Source organism: Dasypus novemcinctus, chromosome 4, assembly GCF_030445035.2.
Source record: "Dasypus novemcinctus isolate mDasNov1 chromosome 4, mDasNov1.1.hap2, whole genome shotgun sequence".
Classification (NCBI taxonomy): Eukaryota; Metazoa; Chordata; class Mammalia; order Cingulata; family Dasypodidae; genus Dasypus; species Dasypus novemcinctus.
The window spans coordinates 127325225-127345847 of record NC_080676.1 but is presented as its reverse complement, the minus strand read 5'-3'; the positions used below and the strand labels follow the sequence as shown (position 1 = coordinate 127345847).

Genomic DNA, 20623 nt, shown 5'->3' with positions numbered 1-20623 from the left:
CTCCTGAAGTGCCAGAAATATGCCTGTCCTTTCCGCAGCTACAAGGCTGGGAGGTCCTGCCAGTTTGCCAATGTCAGACCTTGTCCCCACCCCTTCCTCTGCCCCCCAGAAGTCCTTCAATAAAATGGCTTGGCCCTAAAAAAAAAAAAAAGAAATACACCTGTGGATTTGAGTAAAATGCATCCATACAGCCTTCAAATTAGGAAACTTCATTTAGAACAAAAGGTTCGTGGATACTGATAATTAAACACTCTTGTCTGGAAAAATAATGCATTCTGGCAATTGTTCTACTCTAAGTGTGTTAATCTAATTTTTATCACATTGTTTCTGCAACCAATTTATTGATCCTTTCTTGTAGTTCTTTCTGTAGCAATGGAACATCACATTGACATGATTTTCCATATGCTTACACATACTTCAACAATTTTGTCAAAAAGGCCAGTGATATACTGACATGTTATCTCTAAAACTGTCCAAATGACTTATGACTATCACCTTCAGACACTTTTTGTGTCTGATTTTCTCAGTGGCATTTACGTCTGACATCAGGAGATCATGGCCATGTGAACTTCAAACAACCCCAAGTGCATCCTCAGAAATGTTGCTTCAATGGAGCTTCTGATTGAAGGGAGTCATGCAAATTCTAGGTCAACTAATGAAGGCCATGTTAAAACACTGGGACTTCCACATCACTGAAAAGCTAGAGATGAGTAACTCTCATTTTTTAAGTTGAGGAATTAAAATTGTTGACCTTGGGGAGTGGATAAAAGTGTTCACCTCAATGTCACAAAGCAAAAAGTTTAAGGGTAAATTAAGTGGAATCAAAGTAGATGTTCCTAGCAGGAAGCTGAACATGTTACGAGAATGAACTCAACAATACAAAGGAAAAGGAAACAGTATGTGTGCACAACTGTAAACCAACTCAAACTTCACTGCTTCCTAGCTATTTACTTTGTGGATTGCCTTGTCGATATCTAGGCTTTAAAAGATTACCTATTCCATGTCAGGAGATCCTAGCATTGATCTCTCTTGGACATGCCTGTCATGTTCTTTTAAAGGGCTGAATTAGGTAATGGTTTCTTCACCCAAACACACTTACTGGGAAGGCAAGTTGATATAGGTTAAATTTCCTAGACCTTAATGAAGACACACAGAAAGAGCAATAACCAACTATCAGTTTGCTTTCTTCTTTTAGGCCATCTCAAACTTTATGGAGGGGAGTCTATTTTTAAGTATACTAATCCTGTGATAATGTGATTGTCAATAATCGATAGATATCAAAGCCACACCTTAATCCTAAATGCAAAACACACAGGTCTTGAACCAATTAACAGTGGCAGGATAACTATATAAAAGTTTCATGTATAAAAAATAATTGCATGTAAAACAATATTAATATTTTACTGATTTTTTCCTATGAACATTAGGAAAAAAAAGAAAAATATAAAGTTAGTTACCTATTTTAGGGCATACTGGCTACACATTAACAGTTATTTTGCCAAAGGAAGTAAAATTTGTCATGTTTTGACATTATTTTTTGAGACAGTTATTGTGTCATGCAAAAAATGAATTTACTTTAAATTTCACATTCCTAATCAAGGATCCTCCAGGGTGAGAGGTAAAATAACAGGGATTACAGACATGTACAAAGTTGTTTAAAGAACCCGGGTTGTTTTCCTCATCTGAAAAGTGAGGACAGTAATAGTACCTGTTTCATTAAGTTTCATTAAGTTGTCGTGAAGATTAAATAAAATAATATGTGTAAAGTGCTTAAATTAATGCCTGGAGCACAGAAAACACTAAAGAAATTATTGACTATTATTACAATTATATGTTCTTTCACCTCAAATTCAAGCCCCTTTTAAAAAATAGACTATATTCATTCAAGAATAAGATTTTACTAAGTACCAATTTATCTTAACTAAAATATATTTTAAAACCTTATTATATTAACCTGAACATTAAAATTCAAATTCAATCTTCTTCCTCCGGGTCTGTTCAGTATTTCAATAATGATTTTATATATATATATATATATACACTCAATTTCCATAGCATAAGTACGGTGTTTAAAAAAAGCTTCCAAACAGCCAGGAATGTACTTAAGGCAGTTTGATTAGCCCCTTATGTCAGATAAATGAACAGTTTTTTGTAAACAGTGAGTGCAATACAGGTCATTTTGAAATGAGAGATTCCCTGTTGTGCAATAAATGTTCCAAATGGAATACCTCTGAAATAATATGATTTTGTTCTCAAAATAAATCCACCTTGTAAAAAGTCAGAATTTTAGGAAGTTAGCAAGCATTGAAAAACAAGCTTTTAAGTAGCAGGATACAAATGGCAATGTCTGCATATAAAACACGTGAAAGTTCACTGGCACAAAAACATACTTGTAACAGGAACAAAATCTCACATGAACAGTTAAATTAGTCAAACAACTATATGTACAGGGAAAAAACAATGCATATAAAAAAGCAGAAAAGAGCTCTAAAGATCAAAACATGCTAATATACAAAAAAATTAACTAGATTTACATGGGATTAAAGGCATGTGAGGCCAGTCAAAAGAATAATTGCAGTGAGAAGATAATTAAACTTTAAGGCTAAAATTGCTCTTCAAAAATAAAGACCACAGAATAAACTCTTATAGGGAAGGCCCCCCCACCCCTCATCATGGCCTACCCTCACCAATTTACCTTAGACAACAAAGGCTGAAAGAGTGAAAACTGTCAACCAAAAAAGGACAAATGCTCACTTTTTAAAAAAAGCATAATTTTAAAGAAAAGATCATAGACAAGGTAGTTGGAGTTAATTAGATTTAAGTCCACTTCTTTTCTTTCTTCTTCCATCTCTCCTTCTCTTCATTCCTTTCTTCCTTCATTTGTTTTTTTTAGAGTCACTGCCTGATGTACTTTTGGGTCCTATGTTTGTACAATTTTACAAAAGCATAAGAAATAGAAGTTCTAAGGATACTATGGATAAATTAATAAAGATAACTGCCATTTATCTATAAAATGCCTATGTGTGGCATTTCCAAACTATTTTCCAATAGTTACCCAATTATCCAATTATTATATAAGAAAACAAATAGCATTACATATTTTTATAAGAAAATGAATCCACAGAGATTCAGAGACATTATCAAGTCCTTAAGAAAGCCCTAGAAAATCAATCCCAAGCATTAAGCTTACCAAATACCACTCATCAAACATTTTTGAGCATATTTTCTGGGCGAGGCATTGTTTTAGATCACCAAAGACCATGAATGATAAGGTCCTTGACCTCACTGAGCTGAAATCCCAGGGAGGGAAATATCAACAGCAAACAAATCTATACTATTTACATGATTCTCTCTCTCTCTCTCTCTCTCTCTCTCTCTCTCTATACACACACACACATATATGTATTTTTTTTTTTTCGATTAATTTACTGCTGAAAATGGACAGGAAATGTTTAAGAGTCCCCTTTCCTCAGGGACAAAGTAACTATACAACTGCAGATTACCTTAGGATGGACTCCAGAGACTTGGGCCGAATCAGAGAACGAGCTTTGAGGGATGTGTACAGAGCAGCCTCCAACATTTGTTTAATTTCAAAATGCCTTTCATGGGAGAAATGATGATGGGACTCGGAAGAAGGGAAAGAAGCACCATGCATCCTTGTCCTATAGAAAGTAACTCCTCTCCCAAGCCATCGCTCTAGCTAATCAATGCAAGTTACCTAAGACATCAGTCCCACTAGGAGGGCTGTGATGGTTAAGTTCAGGTGCCAGCTTGGCTAGGTTATGGTGTCCAGTGGTTTGGTCAATCAAGTACTGGTCTGCCTGATACAGTGAGGAATTCTGTGGATTTAAATCAATGTCAGTTTGATTGTATCTATGGCTGATTATATCTACAATCGACAAAAGAGATTTAACTTCGGCAATAAGGGGAGTCTGTCATCCAATCAATTGGAGGCCTTAATGCAAGAAATGAGGATTTAGGCAGACAGAAAACATAATTTCTATCTCTACTTCAGCCAACTGACTTCTCCTGGGAATTCATCAAAGCCTCCAGCGGACTTCCCAAATTGCAGCCTATCCTGCCAAATTCGGATTTGCCAATTCCCCTAGTTGGATTAGACAATTACTAAAGTAAACCTCACAATATTTAAATATATATCCTGTCGGTTTTGTTTCCCCCAAAAACCTGCCTAATAATGCAAGAGACCTTCATAAGCGTCAGTGACTCAACTGCTTTCAATGTGAACTGATTGCTCAAGTTCCACTGAATGAAATAATGAAAACAGACCCTCAAAATATGGACGTGCCCTGTTATCTGCGGAATTAATGACCTGTATTTTCCTATTGGTATACGGTTTTCATTTACAACAGTTAGATATTACCTATGTATTACAACTGAAAAATAAGGTGATGTCTAATCTAATTAATTGTATTAGTGAGCTGAAAAAAGAATTATATGCATGCCTATGTTCACATTATAACACATTACTTTATAGCACTTGAAAAAATGTTGGTTTTGAATAATAAAACAGTGAGGAATCATAAAGACATGTACACACGTAAGTTTTCTAATATAAACTTAGCCATCTAAAATGTGACACAAGGGAGCAGATGTAGCTTAAATGGAGGAGTGCCTGCTTCTCATGTATAAGATCCTGGGTTCAATCCCTGGTACTTCCTAAAAAACTAAATAACATAAAATAATAAAATAAAACATGACAGTTGTGTCAAACTTGAATCAGTACAGTAATTTCAAATTAAATATTAATCAAAGGCACAATTATACCTAATCAATTTCACGTGTTGCATTTTTAAAGGATGAAAGTAAACTGAATTATAAATTATTTATTAAGAAAAAATAATCCATAAGAATATTGAGCTAATTATCATGGTATTGAGCAAATTATCATGATAGCATTTCAGGGCAATATTAGAGGTAGGGGGTTTCCAATGTTCATGTTTTCCCTACCTAAAAATTTCATGAATAAATCATACGTTTCAACCCTATTTAATGTTACTGAATAGCTAAGGAAAATTAGAATTAGATATTCTTTAACACAATGAAAAACAAAAAGGGGCTTTAGCTGAATCTGTAACAAGCCATATAAAAATGTTTCTTCACTTATGAGTATGTGTATGCATATATGCACGTATGTATCTTTTCTGGCTTCACTATTATCCTGAATGACATTTCAATGACAGATACAGGCCATTGCATATCATGTAATAACTTGCAAAAATGTGCAGGATGGAGTGTAAACTGCAATGTAAACTATAATCATCACTTGGTGGCAATGCTCCAAGATGTGTTCATCAATTGTGACAAATGTACCACACTAATGAAGGATGTTGCTGACATGGGAAAATGTGGGAGGGCTAGGGAGTGAGGCATATGGGAATCCTCTATATTTTTTGTGTAACACTTATGTAATCTAAGTTTCCTTTAAAAAAACAAAAAATATAAAAGTATATTAAAAAATAATAATATCCTTTTAAAACTGGAACTGCTTCATTCTTTTAAATTAACATTCTTTCCTATCATCCCTAAGTGGCACTAATTGTGTATCATCAGCACTACTAAGTCAGTCAAAAATAGTCATTAATACCAAAGACTGTGTCCCTATAGTCTCCGGATTTTTTCTTACCTTAAACAAAACAGGAGTGTTCTAAAAAGTTTGAAGTAATTAAAAAATAAATAGCAAAATTTTTATTTTATTAATTTTTTATTTAGTATTTTAAGAGAGCAATCTGAATCTCTAATTTTTTGCCAAGGATTTTATGTGGTTTTTATGTTCATGCCACCAATGTTAAGATTCTGACTGCAGAATTCTGGATTTAGTCAAGTTTTTGGCAATTTAGGCAGAAGATGGGAGAAGCAGAGGGAAAGGCAAGGGTTATCAGGTTTTCAGTCCCCTGGCCAAATGTGGTCACTTCGAGCTATGTACCCCAGAAGAACATGTCTGTACACTTAACCCATTCCTGGGGGTGTGAACCCATTCTAAACAGGGCTTTCTGATCCCCTTACTTAGGTAAGGTGTGGCTCAACTGAATCAGGATGGGTCTTAAATCTTATTCCTGAAGACTTTATAGGGGAGATCACAAAAAAGAGAGAAGCCAGGAGGAGGAGCAAGAAGCCAGAAGTCAACAGAACCTGGAAGAGAAGCCAAGAGAGGGAACCATGTGCATTGTCATGTGACTGAAAAGCCAAGGGCCAAGGGTCACCCAGAAAGCCACAGCCTTCTGGAAGAAAGCATCACTTTGATGGTGCCTTGATTTTGGTCATTCTCTAGCCTCAAACGTGAGCCAGTAAATTCCTCTTGTTTTAACCAACCCATTGCTTTAGCTCATCAGCTACTTCTTCCCAGAGGCATCCCAAGGGTAAATGAACTATAATCATTATTTTTCAAGAATTCCCTTAAGTAAGGTTCAACAAGATTGCATCTATCCTACATTGCAACACTAAGTGAAGTCACTTGGGTAAGCTATGACAAGTGCTGAGTTATATGATCAAACGTTCTAAATGTCCTTCTACATTTAATGTAGGGGCCTAATCGGTTTTTCTGGTTTCTGGCTGGGATAAGAATCTGTAAAAAAAAGAAATTAATTTGACTCAATCTAGAGAAAGTACAGATTTTCTGGGAAAGATATATGGGATGGTAGGGGGAAGGGATTGAGGGAGAATATAAATCCTTTTGTAAATGGTGGGGTTGTCTTTTCCCATTTTCTTTTTTACTTTCTGGCTTTTATTCTAAACTCTATTTCATCGTTTACAGATAAGGTAGAAACATCTCATTAGGGCATACTAAATAATTGGATCATAAACTTTTATTTCTCTTGACAAGTGCAAAATGTCAAACATGCTTTTAAAACTTCAATTTAAAAACCTTAGGTAATATATGACAAAACTTAAAATGTTACTAAAGCTACAATTTCCAGTTTGGAGACAAAGAGACTAATTTAGAATCTGTTTTAGTATACTCAAAACCTAGTTTATTATACATAAAACCTCTTTTATTATGCTCAAAAACTTGAATTAAATCAGACATACTTTATTAAAATTAGGCCCCACTTAATCTTCAAACATACGAGAGCTGCTATGTAATGAACAAATAGCTTTTCTCTGTTATCACTCAGCATGTAAAGTGAGGGAAAGATGCTGCAGCACAGGACTTAAGTAAATTAAAGTAATAACTTTCTGTTAGCATATGCTGATGCATATAAGGTATATTCATAATGAAGGCTGGATAATCTTTTGTTCTGGACATCTTTTGAAATACAACAAATTATCCTCAGATAATTTGAACTAAAAGTCAGGGGGACAGGTTAAATGACTTCCAAATGACCTCTCCAGCACAGTTCCATGCTTATTAGTAAAATCTATTTTTTTCCTATATTTTTCCTTCTAGAAAATGTTAAGTAAATAAGAGTCTAGTAAACACAAAAGTCCGAACATTTCACTTTTGGATTATGTTAACTAAACAGAGGTTTCCAGGAATTTACTTTAAAACACCTAAGATACTTTTCATTTACTTCCCATGTGTAAACAACGGTATGGATATTAATAAAGTTTTGAACATCCTAGATGCTATTTCACATCCCATCAGTTGTAAATATCTTAGCCTTATTCCTAAGTGTTCATCTATAGGGAAAAATTTTTTTTTCCCCTTCCACCCAGGCAAATGTCTTCCTCTTTTCTGTTGAACTTTAATCCCCACCCTACTGGTCTCTGTGTCTGTGTCTCTATGCCTCTCTCTTCTTTCTCCCCATGCCTTTGGCTTACTCTCTGTTCTCTTGTTTTGTCTGTCTTCACCTCCCTGTTTTTCTCTTTGTTACTCTAGATGGTTTTCCCTCTGTGTCTCTTCGGAGTTTTTTTTTCCCCCATGAGTGTCTGTCTCTTCATTTCTGCTTCTAACGCGCTGTCTTTACCAGTCTCTTAAATGCCTCTCCCTTTTCTTCTGTACACTTCCCACACTCCCCAGTTTTAAAAATCTGGAGCAATTCCCTTATCATACTTTATTGCTTCTCTTCTAAAAAAGTACCCACATTGGGTTCCATTTCCAAAAAGTGTGCTTGGCTGGAGGGGATGTGCAGGGTCTATATAGCGAACTTAGTACCACAATAAACACCTGTGCTTTTGAAAGCTGACTTTGCATATGAATTATGGGAATATTGTAACATGCAGAGTCCATTTCAGTCAGTCTGAAATGGGACTCACCATTCTAATCTCCAGCACGCCCCTAGATGATTTTTTTAAATTAGAGAAGTTGTAGGTTTAGAGAAAAATCATGCAGAAAGTGCAGTTCCCATATCCCAACCCCTACACACCCCATAATAGCATACCTTTTATTAACAATTTGCGATTTTGGGTGGTATCTGTTTAAAAAAAAGCATAATTATACTATTAACTATAGTCCATAGTTTACATTAGGGTTCACTGTGTGTATTGTAGAGTTTCTATGCTTTTTCAATGTTTATTCTAGTAACATGTATACAATCTAACATTTTCCCTTTTAGCCATATTCAAATGTATAATTCAGTTGTGTTAATTATATCCACAATGTTGTGCTATCCATTGGCTTTTTAAATCTTATTTTAACTAAGCTTTAAGAAAATTGTTTATTTCATCAAAAGAAACCAAAGACTAAGATTGTAATAAGAAATTTAAAATATTACTATGCTGTAATTTCCCCATGATTTCTGATTAAATTTGCTTCATTAAAAATATAAATCTACTGGACTATATAGTAAAGTTTTACATGTAATATATTGATTACTGGTAAAGCACAAGAGTATAAATAATTCTGCTTTAGAGAATAACCATTTGCTGTATTTTCTGCAATCCCAAAAGAAAAGGGACAGTAAAGGTGGCTAGATCCTGTTTTGCATATATAAAGTTTCATAAGTGACCCCTCGCAAGCTCCCTCAGGCACCATGAACAGAGGAATTGTTCCCTTATCAGCCAGGAAGAATTTAAGTTCCTTCATTTTCTATTAGACATTCATTAGGGATGTAAACACATGTTGATGCTGCCCAGAGGGGTCACTAAGCTTAGAGAGCCAGCTTCACATTTTTCAGAGCCTAAAGAGAACTCATTTGGCTTTTTGTACTACGGGACTTCTGCTAAATTCCCTGAGTAATGTTATCCCCAGAAGAGCTGTTTAAATATTCCAGAACCTTGCAAAGAAGGGAACTAGTACTGAATGACTGCATTCTAAGTACTAAGCACTGTTTTCAAATGAGTGTTTGAGATCATGTGAACAGCTTAACTTTACAAAGGAGTTCAATGGGAAATGAATAAAAAGCATAGCCTAGATGGCTCCTTGAAGTGGTATTATATTGCCTAAGGAGGTTCATCACACATCAAATATAAAACACTTTCCAGTTATTTATTAGATCTTAGAATACATTTAAAATGTGCCTGGAATGGTTCATCATTTGGGATGAAAAGATGAATGAAGGATAGACTTTGGAACAGCATGCCGGAGGTGTGCACTGAGGGCTAGGGGAGAACAAGCAAAGAGGGGATGGACAGAGCAAGACGAGGAGGAGCATGGAAGGAAGGCAAACTGGCTATGGCATAATTTCAGAGGAGGTGACCCTTGAGCTGTAAGGTAGTGACTCCTCATCAGTAGAAAAGGAAGGGAAGCACATTGCAGGCTAAAGGAAAAGCACAAAGTACTATTTTAAGGGACCATAATGGCCTGAAGCACACAGAACTAACTACTTTTAGACATTCAAAGCTAACATACTAATTCAAACTCCCAAATCCACTTGGACAGTCATGCACTTGGCCTTGATCTTGCCATCACCAGTAACTGTACCTCCCTCAAAATTGAGTTTTTACTGTTCAACTCTCCAAGCCAAGCCCACATTATCCAAATTGAATGGCCCTCTTTTCTCTGCATTTCCACATCATACCTGTTTCAACCTATCAACATTTATTGCCTGGGGTACTGCAACATCCTCCTAATTAGATTCCTCACTATCAAATCAGCCACTGTGCAACAATTGCTACACAGTGGTACTCAGGTAACATGAGTGGTGTTTTAAAACATTGACATTGAGATAATGTCAATCCCACCATAGCTAAAAACTCTGTGGATCTCATTGCAGTTAACATACAATCCAAAATCCTTAACGTAGTTTACAAGACTGCAAGATTTAACCCTTGCCACTTTTCTCCCTTACTCATCTGCCATACTGTCTTTCATTTTTCCAAATATACTCAGCCCATGATTTTTTCATAGCCTTTTGCCTGTGCTCTTTTCTTTGTCTGAAATACTTTTTCTTTTGTTCTTCAGCTATTAATGTCTACATGTATTCCATCCTTCAGCTCTGACCCCAACCTTTCCTGGAACATGTTTTTTAATAAAAAATATTTGTATAGGTTTTTGCTTATTTTCTGTGTTTTTTCACCACACTACAATTTCCATGACATATGAACCATTTCCTTTTAGTTCATCACTGAATGTATAGAACAAAGCAGAATGTCTGAAAAAAACAGTTATTTAGGAAAATCACTAATTTTTTAGACAAGCTCTATTTTGGTAGTCTCAATAATTTTATTTGGTATCTGCCTTTTAAAAAGCAAAATTTTTCCATCAAATTTTTGTTATTAGAGAAAAACAACATTTCTAATGCCCACATTATATACAATGAGACAGATGAAGTTTTATCCCCCAAAGACATTCAATAGTGCTTTATTTTAATATAACATAACAATGACAAAACATATGTCCATAAAATGTTTAAATTAATAATGAATGACAGCTTAAGTTTTATTAACTAAAATAATTATACTAACAGGTTCAGGTATGCTCCTATTTTTAAAAAAACTTGTCACTGAAACAAGTTTAAAAATAACTACAAATGATACTCAAGTTATTCTGTGTTTCTGGGAAAGGCTTCTAATATTTCATATTTAAATTAGAAGGATTAAAAGGAGTGTGATCTAATGATAACAATTACCAGCTCCATCTTGTTATTTCATTATTTTTAAAGACAATATAATTGTTTGAGACACTGCCGAGAATTCCCATAAAAAAACATCTGAACTGATTTTCTGGAAGCCTCAATGGGTTTTATATCTAAGTATCAACAAGTGTTGAAATAATCGTCTTGGTACTTTTTAACATATATTCATATATATGTGAAAAATAAAGGCTGACTTATAATACTGATAATGGAATATATCTAACTCCAAAATTACTGGGTTGAAACTGGTCTAGGATGGTGTATCTAGTAATGTTTAGCAGACATCATCTGTTTCGTAGCATTCAATATTGAGAGCTGAACTTTTCTATTTAGTCTTTATGACATAGCTAACTATGTGTTCCAACTTATTTTGGGACTGCTAAGAAAAGAATGAATACTAATTAAATAGTAAATTTCTTTTCCATAAAGAACATCTACCTATAGAAAAAGCATCATTCAGTGTACAGTATATAGAAAAAAAAGACTAGAAAGATATGCAACAAAATGAAAATATAATTAACCCTGTATAGTGGAGTTACAAGCCTCTGTGTATTTTTAAAGTGCTCTATAATGAAAAAATATCATTTATGTAATCAGAAAATAAAGTACAATTTTAAAAGTCAGTTTTAAGTGATCTCTATAAATCCATCCTCTTCCTTAACCTTGATTGGGAACAAAGGAAAGAAAATGTACAATATGCTCCCACTCCAAGATCTTTTAGGAAATTTACTAAAGATTAATATACAATAATTAGGTAAAATAAAGAAAAACAAAAGATTGTCCAACTCAAGAAGTAATCTGAACACCTATCCTGAGTCTATAATTTGTTTAACCAGGGAGTTTTCTTAATAAAATTTTATTCAAGTATATCATTCATACATGCATATACATAAACAAAAAGTGTATTGTGAAAGTTGCAAACTTACAAAACAAGCATCATACAGGATTCCCACACATCACCCCACAACCAACACCTTGCATTGTTGTGAAACATTTGTTACAAACTATGAAAGAACATCGCCCATATCTTATATTTGGTGTATTTTTAACCAGGAAGAGTTTTATGATAGAATATATTCTGATAGTCAATGCCAGGATAAATTGTAAAATTTCTCTGGTTCAGCCAACTCCTCTAACACCCACTTTCTAAATGATTAGTAAACTCTCTCCATTTCTGCTGAAATATCTATTAAAACTCAATCCTTTTCTTTATGGCCATTGCCACTGTCATCTCTCCCCTGGATTAGGGAATATGGATTTCTGCTTTTTTATTTCATGTTAACTACTCTTTTGAACGAAGGCAAGAAAGCAAGAAATTTTATGTGCTTTCAAAAACTGTCTTCTGCCTTAATGTGGTATCAAAGTTTACTAAGTGTGTTTACAATTGACTTATAGTGCAATTTAAACTTTATATTTGGATGAAACAAGTAGATTAACTTACTACTTATTACATTCATTAAGATTTTGTGATACTTTTCCTGATTTTCTGATTTTTATTTCTCATTTAAGATGATAAAATGACAAGCTAATAAAAGCCCAAAAGTATTGCTATAAAAGGCAGCTACAAAAATATATTCTGATTAATAGTTTAAAAAATCAAATCTTTAGTAAGTATAATCATGTTAGGGAATTTGCAATATTGATTTTTTGTTTAAACAAATATATAAATTAAAATAGAAAAGTTAAATGTTATCCTTACTATAAAAGAAATAATGAAAGCAACAGTAAATTAGACTTACGGAATATAACTATGTGCCAATCATTGTGCTGAACACTTTATAACCATTCTTTAATTATGTATTGGGAAGCAGACATGGCTCAACTGATAGAGCGTCCGCCTACCTATGGAAGGTCCAGGGTTCGATACCCAGGGCTTCTTGACCCATGTGGCAAGCTGGCCCATGCTCAGTGCTGCCATGCATAAGGAGTGCTGTGCAGTGTACGGATGCCCCGCACGCAAGGTGTGTGCCCCACAAGGAGAGCTGCCCTGCATGAAAACAGTCCAGGCTGCCCAGGAGTGGTGCCACACACAGCAAGATGACACAACAAAAAAGAGACGCAGTTTCCCAGTGCCACCTGATAATGCAAGTGGACGCAGAAGAACACACAGCAAATGGACACAGAGAGCAGACAACAGGGGGAAGGGGAGAGAAATAAATAAAACAAATCTTTAAATAAATAAATAAATTATGCATCAACTTTGGAAGAAAGAACAAGTGCATTTTAGAATATAAGCATGCAGAAAAGTGGAGAGAGATTTTAAAACCATTCAACTACAGGGTCCTTGAACACTCCTCCTTTGAATACTAAAAACAAAATATGATGTGACATTTTAAAAAATGTTTTAGAATCTGGTCTAAGTATGAAAATTTCAGATTTTTTTTTTTAAGGTATATTAGGAAAGAAGGAATATATTTAAAGATGCACTATAAAGCAGGTTAAAGTCAAAGATAAGTTCATCTGGGAACAATATATACATGTGTATTTCTATGTGTGTACCCACTGCTTTCAGCAAACAGTTAGTTCTAAGCCTTCGAGCTGACATTACAGAGCTCAGGATTCCCCTCACTATCCCAAAGCTCAAAATGGGGGACTGGAATTGCATGATTTTGAGCAGGGCTTCCCTCTCAGTTTCAGACCCCATACAGAATCACACAGATTTATGGAATATAACTATATGCCAATCATTGTGCTAAACACTTTATAACACACACAGAATCAATATTTTATAATTTAATAGCATATTCTATGTCCAACCACTCATCTGAACCATTTCACCCTAAGGAGAAATCCTTCCTTCTACAATGAAACTGACTTTGGAAAAAAACATTCTATTATAGCTAGGTATACACATTGCTATTTAGCATACATAGCCAGTTACTTTATCATATTCCCCAAATGAGAGCAATCGATCAATTCAAATTCGACATCATTTAAGAAGCATCATTTAACAATAACAAAATAATATCATAATATATTGAAAGTCATGGGAAAATCTTCCTTCAAAATGCATTTTACCTCTAAGTAATGACTACTGAAAAGCACCCAAATTAATAAAATCCAGGAAGAGTTAATCTTTGATTAATCAAACAAATGATTTTTTTGTTGTTTTGTTTTTTTTAGGAAAGCTAGTTCTTCTGTGGTGTTGCTGCTAAGACAGCCAGCAGATGTCTGCCTAGTCTGAAGGGAATTTCTCCTCCTCAAGAGAAAACAGCTTAAATAGGAAGCAAATAGCCATATGCTGACTATGCACTGCTTGGCAGATGACATAGAGAACTATGTTCTACAATGGAAAGCATTAGAGTCAAGGTTCAAATTAATTTCCCTTAAAATTCAATGTAATTATCCAAGATCAAATTACTTATTAAATATAAGTTATGCCAAAGCACTATTAACAATTTATGCTAGGCATAAAATGGGGTCTTATTTTATTATCGGTGATGTTGAGTGTAGGAGAATAGACCCATAAAATATTTTCCTCAACACCTAACTGACTTTCAAGTAGAGCTAACTCTTCAAACAAGAAAATAGTAATTTTAAGACAAGACCTTTGTGTAAAGCTGGATTGGAAATTTGAAATAGATAGTGATCTTTTACAAGTCTTAAAAAGAACATTTCTATATTGTTTAAATCAATGCCCTTATCAAGATACATCCTTCTTGTTTTGAAAAAACACACCTGTGATTAAAAAATATTTTCCTTTACAGAAAGTACCAAAAGTTTCCATTGGATACTAGGCATATAAGGGTACAGGAAAGTGAAGAGATTTTTTTAAATCATTAAACTTATTAGCATTTCTTACCATTGCAATTGTTAGATTTTAAAATCATTTCAATAAGTTTAAATGCATCAAAACTGAATTTTCTATAACTAGAAACACAGCTTTCACCACATGGCAAGATGAGCACTAAAAACTTGACCTGTTCTCTGCACTGCAGTCTAAACTCGTAATCTGAATATAAATGAAAAATAGGATAAATCCTAAAGATCACTAAAAAATACTATCCTTTCAGTATATTATTTTAATTTAAATAAATATTAAAAGCACAACAAACATATTATCACTTTTATACAGAGACAGGATTTAAATGAAATTCCACATTAATTTTTTCAGTGTTTGAGAGGTTGACAATTGTTAGGAACCAAGAAATCCAGTTGTTGTTACAGCTGTAAAACTTGGTTTAAAGGCAAATAAAATGGGAATAAATGTTTTTAAAAGCATTCCCAACAACTGTGCTTGAAACCTGCATTGCCTCAAGACAGTTTTGTTAATACTATTACTTTGTGGACTGTAACTTGACTAAGAAGTAAGATACAATCTTTGTCTTCCCGTGTCTGAGCCTTTGGGGAGAATAAGAAAAAATAGTTCGAAGTGAACTTTGATACCTAAACTAAGGAAACATAAAATAATTTTAGCAATATTCTCCAGGAAAAAATTAACTTACAGCAAATACAACCCAGGCTTTTCTCCCCCTTGTTTATTTATGTAACATAGAAAAGGCTAATTTTGTTTTTAGGATACAGACACATTTAAAAATGATTAATGAGCAGTATCCACTGCTTAAAGTAAATAATTTAAATACATGTGAATTAAATTACAACACATCCATTTGTAGTGCACTGAAGCATGAATTCACTAAATAAATTTTCCAAACTTTATAAAACATGCAAATCCCTTTTTCATGTGCAGAGAATTTATTTTCCCATAGAACATACAATTTATCCAAATAAAACTATGCTTTTAATCACTGCAATTCAATTACGGTAAAAATTATTTTAAGGAGAAACTACTTTTTTTCAGGATTTCAAAGAATTATTACAATCACTACAAAGTGTCCCTAAACTATATTGATAAATATATAAGGTGTCTGTACATTTCTCTCACTAAAAGTATATGAATTGATGACTATTATCCTAAAGTTTTCTAAAAAGTACTTTTATTAAATTTATTCAGTAAATTGTAATATTCTTTTTCTCTGGAACTTGAAAACATTTCAGAGACATGATGAATATTACAAGTTATGAACTAGGCAGAGGGAGCTATGTATTTCAATATTTTGATGGTCAAAGTTCTATAAAAGAACTTATGTGTCGTTTCAATTCCATGATCTTATATTGGTTGGCTAAGACTAGAAGAGCTTTTCTCATAATGGTCTTTCAAGGTAATGGAATGCCTAGATTAGCAAAGAGAACTTAACCGGAAACTAATAGTGTCTTTTAAAATATCTACACAAAAGCTAGATTAGAAAAGACAGTTCTCTAAATCGTAGTGCATTAATGGTATCTTGATCATCTATGGTAAAACTGGAGGGGTTCTGAAAGGAAGATCTAGAGGGTAAGTGTTCAGAAATTCTATTCAAGTCTGTAACTTTTTAAAAAATTCTGACAATGATAAGAATGCAAGAGTAGGAAATCATACAGGAATGAGATAATCTTTGATATTTCGTTGGTATACTCTTAAATTTATAAGAAGTTATAAATGCAGAGAATTTTTCCCTAGTAGTCTTCAGTTTCTTATCTACTAAAAATAGGAGTTAGCTTAGATCATCTCCATCATCCTTCTTAATTCTCTACACTTGTTTTCAAATGTTAACTCAATTTTATTTCCACAGGGAATATTTCTTCCTAAATATAAATGTATTTAAAAGTTACCAAGATGTTTATAAGATAATTTTGAAAGATACCTATCAAAACATGAACATTCTTTTATAAATAGGTTGACCGTTTAAAATGCTTTGCTTGTTTTATATTTAAAATTTTGTTTAAAAATACAAAAATCAAAACAGTCTTCTATTATGTAAGATTATGGCTTTCATACATCTCACAATTTTAGTTGTAAGAACTTCATTGAGAATCAAGGCAATAATAAGAGAGAGGCAATAAATACATCATCAATTAACTGTGAATAGAGAAATATTAAATTAGGTTTCACGAAAATCTTTTTTTTAAATGTGAATGGCTGGTTCTGACATAGTTTTAAATTGTTATCTTAATATTTTATTCCTTGTAACTAAATTTTACGCTAATATCAAACATCTTTGGTATCCTGTGTCAACTTAAGTATTATATGCTGTGTAAGCATGATCAAAAAAATTCTCTGGGCTTGATTCACCATCAAAAATATGACTGAGTTGGAATAATTTCTCAAACGCCTTTGTACAGCTATAACTTTATAATTGCTTTTGGCTCAATATATTTGCATTCTAGCTGACTTTGATGTTGGAAACTATGAAATCTAATTATATAATTAAAATTTGGACTTGAATTATATTTAAAAAGCATCTTGAAAAAAAGCATCATAAACATAGACATAGTTCTGTATACAATTTCATATATAATTCTTTTATGTTGAAGTTACTTTGAGCTAAATTACCTTCATCTCTCCAATCCCAGTGCAATTCTCAATTTCTGTCATATATACAGCAGGATTCCTTCAAAGGAATGTAACTTTCTGACTACCTCTTGAATGTGTACAGAAAATGAGAAAAGCTCAATTTTTATTCAAATACACTACATATTTAGACTCCAGATATAATTTAACAAGTTAATCAATATTCAACAAATCTTTCTTAAAGTAATTTCAACTGAGCTTCACTTGATTTATATAAATAAATTGAACCATCAGAAACTTGGGTACAAAAACACACCCGTTTTCTTCCCACACTGGGCTCCTGTAGCCCAGAGAGTAAAGTGTGAAGCACATGTGGACACTTTTCTGAATACAGCTTTACCAGAAAAATAATGTATTTCCATGTATTAGAAAGTTTTAAATCATAATTTATATTAACTACCAGTTGAAAATACTTCTCTTAATGAAGACAAATTAAAAATATCCTAAAGTATTGTTTCATAAAGACTTGTATTAAATATACTTAAAAGTAACAAAGGAGGGGAATACATCAATTTCAATGAAAAGATCAAAAGTAAACACCTCCAAATTCAAAGTAAAATAGTTGAACAACTATGTGTGAATCCCCATTTACCTTCAAATAACCAGCAAGGATGAGTCATAGAGATAATTCAATCCGAGGGTGTATTGTATTCATACATAAATTTAGAGCTCTTCCTCAGATAAAACCTGTGATACAGGTTCTATTTTTATTACCATTTCAAAACAAATGGCGCCACTTGGCCAATTCCCAGCTATATACAGAAAGCCCATTTTACTTACTGGCTACCTCCAGCGATGCATTGTGGCTCACAGCCTCTCCGAGGTAATTCCTGGCTACACAAACATAGACCCCTTCATCAGGCCTACTTTTTCGTCCATGTACTATACGTAAGAAAAATAAAGATCCACTGGGCAGCAACATTCGGTGTGAGCGAGGGTCATCTTTGTCCGTCTCCACTCTCTCCCCGCCTTTGTACCATTCAATAGTGGGTAAGGGGCGGCCTTCAGCTTTACAGTTCAAAGTTGCAGGTTCTCCTTTTGAGACAATTAAGTCTGAAGGGTGTTCAACAATACGAGGTGGAAAATCTTCCTGACGAAGACGGGAGCCTGCAAAAGAATTGAAAAATTATCCCTATATTTCACTTGAAACCAGTAAAAGGTTCGTATTTGAAAACTGTAGGCTGTAACAAAAATTACTCTAATAAATATTCATATTCAAATATATAATAGAACTGTTCTTTATGTAGACTTTTATGTTTCCTAAATAATAGAGACATATATGTAAACACATATACTCATCCCCAGAGTTATGAATAAATTTATTTCATTTTAGTTGCTATATTTTTAAATATTTTATTAGGCTTCAAAAACAAAATACTAAATAAATTAAATATAATAGTAAATAAAAAAGGATGTTTGGTAAAGAATATATTCTGGAACATTTGCTCTTAGTATATGTATTATTTAAATATTTCCTATGTTTGTACTTAATTTTTCCATTGAGATGATAATCTCAAAATCAGAGATCCTGTTTCATATATACATATTTTTAATATTCCTACCTTACCGCTGCTACGCTTAGAATACATATGTAAATTTCTCAGAGTTCTCAAATTCTACAGCCCAAAGCTAAACTTAGGAAATGCCCCAAATCTTGTTCTTGTTTAGTGTTACAAACTCAGTGAACAGGGCAAGGTGGAAATCTATCTTCCCTGACATCTCCCTTTCTTCCCCAGTTCTATAGATCCTAATCCCTCCCCAAATTTCTCAAATCAATCTACGCATCTCTACCTGTACAGCCAGCTACCACCCAAGACCAAATTATCATCACTTCCTACCAGGACTTTAGGAAAGTCTCCTCAATGGTTTCACTTCAAAGCAGACAGATGAGGAAGGCAGCTTTGAAATGCAAATGTAGTCTGGGTACCCCCCTACTTCAGTGACTCTTAAGATAACCTCCTTGCTCTTAAGATAAAGTCCTTAACTAGGCCTACAAGAGCTTGCAATTTCAGTTCCCTGTCTAGGTCTCCTGCACTTCCTGTACCAATCCCTTCTCTACTCTCCTCACACCAGTTGTCCCTCAGTTACACAAACAGGCTTCTCTTCCTCCCACCAAGAAGCCTTTGTCTGACACAGGGCCTAGGTTTGAAATGATCTAGTTAGTGCCCACTCCTTCAAATCTCTGCTCTCCCTGACCTCTGTGACAAAACTCTGTGCCCATTTTATAAACCTGAATTGCCCTACATAGCTGTCCTTGATAAGAAGTATCAGAATTATAATTTTACATTTACTTATGTGATGCTTTGAAAATCGTATATCTTCCCCATTACACTCTAAAGTTCTGTACTTGCTCACTGTGGCTTCCCTTGTGTCAGACAGTGTGCCACACACACAGTGAGCACTCAATAAATAGGGGTTAAATAAATGAGACAGTAAATGAAAGAATATATGAGGTGCTGACAAGAAAGATCTATGAGAAAAATTACCTGAAGCTTAAGAATCATGCATTCTACACAGACTTTAAAAGATTTTATTTTTTATTTGTAATCAATATGCATGCTATTTAATTTAATTTTCATTAGACTATAAACCATGCACGGGGTTTATTTATATCAGTATCTAATTTGTTACTGCAATTAATAAAATTTTTCTTAGTGAAATGAATAATGAATGAGGAAACAAAAAGATCAATCATTTGCTTACATTCACTGTGAAATAAAGAATTATAATCTGCAATATTGACAAATAGCTTTGGGGGTATGATACACAGCATTTTAAAAGTCTTTAAAGGAAATCAGACTCTAAAAGAGGGGAGAAATGAACCAGCAATGTGGGAAAAACATAACTTGGGAACTCATCCTCTCTCACTAATGAAAAATGAAGTCAAATGAAATTTAAATTGTGTTTTAGATTAGTCACCATTGCTAGTACTATGAAACTTCAGAAAATAAGGCATTTTAATAAAGTACTGGCCTATACTTTGAGTAATGATGAAAGATGAATGCAAATGAGGATCAATTGCTTAGGTAATTTATATTTAATTAAAGCAAATTTTATTTTAAATTCTGAAAGTCCATCTCAGGTAGGAAATAGGGCTGCATATGTCGCAATGAGAACAAAAGAAAGGACACCTAAAACTGCCTGAAGATGTCAGAGAAGGCATCTCAGGAGACTTGATATTTGAGATGAGCCTTGAAAAATGAATCGGGAAAAAAATGATGGAAAGGATTTCATCCAGAGTCACAGCTGCAAAATTAAA

The 20623-nt window shown here is 33.7% G+C and overlaps 1 protein-coding gene across 13 annotated transcripts in view; it reads right to left on the bottom strand.

The window, feature by feature from the left end:
- The window catches only part of ROBO1 (roundabout guidance receptor 1), a 1228714-nt gene that overhangs the window by 327251 nt on the left and 880840 nt on the right, over positions 1–20623 (bottom strand). For all 13 annotated transcript variants that reach the window (XM_058296067.2, XM_058296071.2, XM_058296074.2 and 10 more), the window contains one exon: positions 18145–18471. In XM_058296067.2, the coding sequence (XP_058152050.1) occupies positions 18145–18471 (327 nt within the window). The remainder of the gene's footprint in view (positions 1–18144; positions 18472–20623) is intronic.